The sequence below is a fragment of the Sinocyclocheilus rhinocerous genome, unplaced genomic scaffold (genome assembly GCF_001515625.1).
Source record: "Sinocyclocheilus rhinocerous isolate Xijiao unplaced genomic scaffold, SAMN03320098_v1.1 scaffold1561, whole genome shotgun sequence".
Classification (NCBI taxonomy): domain Eukaryota; kingdom Metazoa; phylum Chordata; class Actinopteri; order Cypriniformes; family Cyprinidae; genus Sinocyclocheilus; species Sinocyclocheilus rhinocerous.
The window spans coordinates 510,216-517,858 of record NW_015652263.1 but is presented as its reverse complement, the minus strand read 5'-3'; the positions used below and the strand labels follow the sequence as shown (position 1 = coordinate 517,858).

At 35.0% G+C, this 7,643-nt stretch overlaps 1 protein-coding gene across 1 annotated transcript in view; it reads left to right on the top strand.

Moving 5' to 3' along the window:
- Positions 1 to 1,993: 1,993 nt before the first annotated feature.
- rap1gap2a (RAP1 GTPase activating protein 2a) overlaps positions 1,994 to 7,643 on the top strand; it is a 46,760-nt gene continuing 41,110 nt past the window's right edge. Inside the window, exon 1 of the mRNA XM_016519939.1 lies at positions 1,994 to 2,242. Coding sequence (XP_016375425.1) covers positions 2,019 to 2,242 — 224 coding nt within the window. The 5' untranslated portion in view covers positions 1,994 to 2,018. The remainder of the gene's footprint in view (positions 2,243 to 7,643) is intronic.

The window sequence follows — 7,643 nt, the reverse complement described above, 5'->3', positions numbered from 1 at the left end:
ATATCAGGAATGCGTTTTAAGAAAGTAAAGCAGAAAAGTCCATTTTGATTTCATGTCACCTTTAATCCTTATTGATTAAGAGAGAACCAGCTGGCCACGGTTTCAATTTTAGCTTTCATTTTACTTGTCAGAGAACCATCTGTTTTTGCAGACATGGGTAGTTAATCTTTTGCAAACAGAACAAAAAAACTGGATGGGTTATGGCCATTATTAGACACAAAGAGCACATCTGACTATAAGTGTTGGACAAGCAGTGAGTCAAGGAAAGCATCATGACATTGTTGTGCCGTGATACACTGCATACTTCCAGTGTTGATTGGGTGGCAAAGATCAACCAGCACCGCAAGTTTTACAGAAATTGGTGTAAAAGCAATTTTCACTCAGAAATCTCAAAAATAATTACAAAGAATTGTCAAGAAGTAAATTAGATAGATAGATTTAAGTTAACATACTCTTATAGTTCAACTTCAAAAAATCATTTTTTAGAGTGTACTACTTAAAACTACAGTGTGGTCAGTAATATATTTTTTTATGTTTTTGAAATAAGTCTGGTAACACTTTACTTAAAGCCTTTATATACTGTATAATGCATTATAAAGTGTTATTAAAGCATATAATGCATTATAATTATTCATAATGTGCATTGTAATACATTATAGCTTATCGTAAATAATTATAACCAAATTTAAATTCATAGTGTAACAATGAATTGATAAGTGTTGTATGAACTGTGGTTACAATTATTCATGAGATTGTACGATGCATTAAAAGATGCATTACTAGGCATAATTAATTAATGCATTAAAACTACTTTTATAATGCATTATTATACATAAATGCTTTAAGTAAATTGTTAACGGAAGTCTCTCTCTTTTCATAAAAAAATACAGTAAAAATATTAGTATTATGAAGTACTGTATTATTAGAATTTACAGTTAGAATTTTTAAAATTACAGTTTAGATTGTACAGTTCAAAAGTACAGCATTCATTTGAAACATAAATCTTTTGTAATATTATAAATGTCTTTGATCAAATCAATGCATGTTTGCTGAATAAAAGTATTAATTTCTTTAAAAATAAAAATCTTACTGACCCCAAGCTTTTTTATTTTTATTTAATGTGGTGCCATGGGCAAAAAAAAAAAAAAAGGCTGATTTCAAACCAGTACTTCTGGGGGTTCCTGCACCAGCTGAGCAGCTGCCACTGAGATGAATGGAAATGCTAACGGATAGCCTTCTCCAGGTATTATAGACCTCCTTGGGGCAAATGCTCAGCAGGCCCATGCGTTAATCCATCTATGAGCGAGATATGCATGGAAAGAGTCAGACCCAGCACACTAGGCAGACAGCAGAAGAGGGAGTAACTTCCTGCAGTGGGAAAAGGCAAACAGAAAGACAAGATGAAAGACAAACAGAGACAGGACTGAGATATGAAGAACAGGTCAGACGAGATGCTGGAGGGAGCGAACCGCCGGACCTTGGCAAATGCAAACGCAAATATACTGGAACATATAAAGAAGATTCTTACTTTGGTACAGGAAGAAGGTCACTAATATTGACCGCCTTATTGTTACACGCCTGAATTTTCTGAAAGCGTTTTGTGTTGCCATAGAAAGCAGGAAAAGGGGTCAAGGATGTTGACCGACAGGTGATGGAGTTTCTTTCTGCACTGAACAAAAGGTGCATTTTGATTCAGAAAGATGCAAGATGCAATTAAGTCTGACTGTATTTGCGTGAAGAGGGTAGGAGAAGGCAGTTTTCTTTTTTAGATTGAACGAGTGTGGAAAGGTCTGGCAACAGAAAGCCGAACAGTCCAGGAACAGAGCAGATGGAAACGTGAGAGAGGGATTGGGGGGAGGGAGGGTCTGGGGAGAAGTGGGCGTGGCTTTCATTCTGTTCAGCCTATCAGATCCAGACAGAGGCAGGCAATGAGAACTGGTGTAGGAGCGAGTGACAGGAGAAGAGAGAGAGAGAGAGAGAGAGAGAGCGAGCATGAGAAGGAGAGAGGTAGACGGGAGATGTATATTCTCAGTTCCTTGGCCCGTGGCAGAGAGCTCGGTCGCACCAGAATAGCGCAGGACGGTCCTGGTCCAAAGTCTGTTTCGTGGTGTGGGCCGGACAGCATGTCGGATTCCAAAGCCAAAGTCAACTCCAAAAAAGCCAGCATTCGGGCTGCTGTCATTCTGATCGGACTACTGCACAAGTCCAGACGGCAGAAGGAGAAAGAGAGGGACAAGGAGCGGTGGGTGAACTTTTCTTTTTCCCACCCTCTAGTTTGACCTGTGATTCAGATCTGGCTGTTGTTATTGGCCTGGGTGCTCTGCTTGACCTGCGTATTTGTATAAGGTTTCTGGCTATGTAGGTCGTTGTATGTACACTTTATACATTTATTGTCGTCCCAGAGTGTGTTGTAATTGGGTCAGTATATAGTAAAAAACACTTTTTTTGTGGCTCACTTGAGGGTGTTCTCGTTTGCAACTTCCAAGCTTGTCTTTCTCCTCATATGCCCCAAAGTAAAAGATATTTCTTGTTCAAAGCTCAGGATGCTCAAGTTCTGAATTATGTGTCATTGAAAAATCTCAACTGTTTCTGATGGAGAAATAACATAACACACAAATAAGACAATTGTTGATATACAGTAAAAGTATATATCTTTAAAATTAACATGGATTGCATTTTTGATCTTGAAAGAATGTAAAGAGAAATGTTTAATTTAATCACAGATTTGGCAAATCTTATCACCGTTTGAGGCGTTGTTTTACTGTTATTTACTTTTGTATTTTAAGTTTTAATTTTATTTTAGCAATTTCTTCATTTTTATTGTTTTTTAAATTTTACTATTTAGGTTCAATTTATTTTTATTTCAATTTTAGTTTTTTTTTTTCAGTTAGTAAATTTAGTGTGTCATCTTTAGTTGGAAACATCTCTTAAGTTTTTTTAAATTTTAATTAACAAAAATGCTTTAATTTTAAATAATAGTTGAGAGTCTCCTGAAACAGTTGTTTGTTGGTTTTTGAGGTATTTTTTAGAAGAAGCTAAATCTGCCTTGCTCTCTATGTAATCTCATTGCTGTCTAAGAGAAACGGTTAAGATAATAAGAAGATTGCATATGTATTTTCATATGCACTTTGTGTAACCGTCCATGTACAAAGAGTTCCAAGCAAATACAGCACTGTTAAACAAACTGAGAGTAAACCGAGAGAGAGAGAGAGAGAGAGAGCGGTTTTCACCAATCTCTCCTGGACAGGGTCATCCAGGTCAGAATGTACAGTATGTGGAAGTAAATCTCTGAGGATGAGACCATGAAACTATTTCTCAGCTATCATTTACTTCTCCTGTGGCTGTCTGGTCAGTAGCCGTGTTGCACCCTATCAGCTGGCATCATCAATGCTAACAGTGGCCCCAGTGTAAACTTTGTCTAATCATTCATTATAAACTGATTTGACTGCATACTAACACATGCCCAAACACACTCTTTTACGCAGGTGTCGTGCCACTTGGAACCACACAATACGATTTGTGTTCGTAGGCACAGTGTGTGCGGCTCCATTTGCATAGATTTCATCGATAACTGGCATGGTTACTGACATCACTGCGAGACGGCCCAGCTGGAGTCACCGCTTTTGTTCCCTCTAGATCAGTTCTGTCCTGTTCTTCAGCTCAGATGTGCAGAAGAGAGTCTATAAATCAAACAGGCTTTTCAGAGTGATAAGTGGGGCATATTTGTAAACGTTATAATGTGATTCACCTTGATGGAAGCCTGGAAGGTTATTGCTCCCTCTTGTTTTAATCGAAAGGTTGATTGGTGTAGTAATTGCGCTGTTTTATCTTAAAATTAAAGGTTTGGTACCAGATTCGAGAGCACTTCAGAGTGTAATTTGTTCTCAGATTAGAGTTGATAGACGTTCTTTGAGTAGGTAAAAAGATCTTTAAAAAGCATTTTCTTGATCAGTGTTTTTGTATTGTTTGCCAGTAAACATCACAGAGACTATCCCTTGAATCAATTTATTTCATATATAATATTTAGTCTTGCATTATTTATTATTAATAATTGTTAATCTAAAAAAATGCTAACACTTTAGTATTGGGACCAATTCTCACTATTAATTAGTCGCTTATTAGAATGTATTTTATTAACATATTTGTAGTTTATTAGTACTTATAAAGCACATATACTGCATGACCATATTCTACATCCCTAATCCTACCTAACAACTACCTTACTAACTATTAATAAGCAACAAATTAGGAGTTTATTGAGGCAAAAGTCGTAGTTAAATGGTGATAAAAAAAAACATTTAGTTTATTAATTTTTTACCTCATTGGCAGATTTTTGGGGAATAGAACAAGTGTGAGTTTAATGCTTTATGCTATTTTCCAGTGGGTTAATGGATAATATATTATCCATAAAGCTAATTATTCATAAAAAAGGTAAATTTACTTAGGCCTATGTATTATGTAAGATATACCTATTCACATAAGATATAATATTTAATGTAATATAACATAATCTTGAATTTTATCAAATGAAATAATTAAATTTGTAGTAATATTTAATCTTGAATTATTTATTTATTTATTTTTTAGGTTTAAATGCTGAAAATGGCAGATTTTAAGCATTTAAGAACTTGTAGCATGCATGCGTGCATGAATAAATAAATAAATAACGTTTTTGCATACTATTTTCAAGTGGGTTAAATTATGATATGTTTTCGGAAAACATAATGCAATTTTGCTCCTAAAGTATATTTATTTTATTCATTGTTAACTCGTGATATTTTTACTGGAAAACAAGACAAAAAATACTTAAGGTAATATTTGCATGATTTTTGTTCTTTGCAGACTCTCTACCAGCTTGAGTAGTTTGATTTCGGTTATTAATAATTCTTTATTTGACATGATGTTCCTCATCCATTTATCTTGGCAAGTGCTGTAAGATGAGAGCAGCAGCAAAAGCATTTCTTCATAAGTTCATTAAGCACCAAAGCAAATGTTTTTCTGGTTTCCCGTTTCATTCGCTGAAATCAAATTTTCTCCACCTTCATCACTCATTTCTCCCATGATCCTGTCTCCTGCAGCACAAAAAAAATTTGCCTTCACCTCCTGACTCATTCTGTTTCCATCACACTTTATTTTCCTTCAGCCTTTTTCACTTTTCTCCTTCACGTCGTTTCTTCACGTGTAATTTTTATCCCTATGAACCTCCGCTGTGCCCTCCCCCCGTTACGTCCTCTTTGCTCAGTTGTTATGCCCCCCCCCTCTCTTTCTGTTGTTGAGAAAGCGTTTTTGATTAGCAGCTGTGTGAAATTAAACTAAAGTAGGTCACCTTTTGCCCTCTGTCTCGCATATAAACATACACTCAAAGTCCTTTTGGTCAAAGGATAAGATTCCTAGCATAAGATTCCAGTTCAGTTCCTCATTCAGTACCACAGATGCATTAACAGTCTGTAACTGTAAGAGCGAGCCATTGCGAATACCTGGAAAAAACATGCGGCTCATTCATTCAGAAGAGGCCTTAAAACATACCTCTGGCTGCCAGCACAATGGCAAAGCACACTCAGTAATATATACACAGTATGTCATAAAAACTCAGAGTAAAGGGCTCTTTGGCGTAGTGATGGATTATGATATAATCATGTTCCTTATCAGTCCTGCTAAATGGAAACATTAAATGGACAGAATATTGCTCCTGAAGCTCCTTGAACATTTTGTGATTTAGAGTCAATAACAAATAAGTGTCCCCATAACTTTTATCAATCTAGATGAACTTTGTATTCATATTGTTCATTTGATTTTTAGTTTAATATTAATAACTCTAACCGTTGTGGTGTACCAAGTGAAAAATAAAAAAAAAATTTCTTGCATCTTGAATGTGTTTGTGTCCACATATTAATCATTATTTTCATAATAGTTGTTAAAGTTTATGATCAGTAATTTATATCATATAGACTTTTTGTATCACATGACATTTTGCAACTTGAATATCCATGAAAAGGTCTAATGAACTAATATTTGACTTATGAAATTATGCCAAAATACTAAAGGATATTTGTCTCTGTATTACCCTGCTATTTTTTACATTAAATCCTCAGAGTCAAAATGAATTAATTCAGAAATATGCATGTAGTGTTGATCATAAACTGTATGTTGTGTATTCAAGTCATTTTATGTGAGATTTGCATTGCTTTTAAAATATTTGTTTAATAAATGAATAAATCCAGGACATAAACATTATGAGCAAAATCAAATCTTTTAGAATATGATCTGTCAAGTGACAGATGTGTTTGGCTCTAAGCTCAGAGTCAGAGAAAACAGAGTGTGAAAACTGATATCAAATCAATCAAAATTCAATCAAAAAACATTTTTCCCAGCTTCGCTGTTGCCGTGGTTACTACATTTTACCTTTTATAGAGCGGTAGTGTAGTTGCCACTCATTATCAAAATAAAAATATTTCTTCTGGTGTGTGTGTGCATATATCGGTCCATTGAACTGTATCAGTAAGTGGAATAGATGAGGTGACCATGTCTCTCTTAACAAGTGCTCCGAGACGGTTTCACTGACAGGTTGTATAGAGCCTATTTACAAAGCAGTTGAATTGAGGAGGGTATTTTTAGAAGTCACTTTTCCCGTTTCTAGCTCTCTCAAAACCCTGTGGCGTCCTCTTTGTCTCCTGTTAGACTGTTGATTTAGTGATATGGACAAAGGATAAATGCATTTAAAAACCCCAGAGGAGCACAGGTTGCTTTAATAGAGGGAGTGATATCAAAAGCCCTGCTCAATGCCAGCATCTCACCGGTCCCCTTAAGGTCCCTGTGGTGGTCTGCTGAGACTCCTCCAGAGTCTAGGAGTTTGTTTAGGCAGAAGAGGGTTTCTTTAGGACTTTTTGGATGAGGTAAACCTTCAAAAATGAACAACTGTCCAATTTGTCCAAGGGCAAATAAACACAAGCTGTTCTCAGAGTCATGCTGGAGGCAAAAACATACTCAGACTGAAAACTGTCAAACGGGTGAAGGAAGGTATCGCTGATTTGAGAATGAATTTGGTTTATTCAGACAGTTGAAACGAGGGATTACGTATGAACAGGTTTGTTTTTTTGTACTCTTGACTCTATTGTTTTCTTATTTTGTTTTAGCATTATATGATTTGTAAAGTTAAAATCTAGAATCACTTACCAAAAAGTACCATGGTAATAATATTCATAATGGTATAGATGCCATTGTCATCTAAATATGATGATCCCACTGTGTGGGTCCCCATTTCTAAATTATAGCAACAGCTATTATAATTTCATTTAGGATTTACTTTGAAATCATTTTCACTCAGAAGTATTATAGCTACACTGAAAAATGGCTTTGAAACAATTTTCTCTCTGAAATTGGTAGTCAGTTTTACAGATAATTACAAAGAAATGTCATTTTACACATTGAATTGTAAAATAGTACTTTCTTGTAAAACGTACTCCAGTAATCTTTGTTTTATGAAAATAATTTTTACAGTGTAGTAAATTTGACAAAATAATTATAAACGGCAAGTATGTACTGTGTATATGTATAATTATATATAAATATACACACATACATATTTAAGATATTAAATATATACATGTATGTGTGTGTGTATTTATATATATATACATATAAAT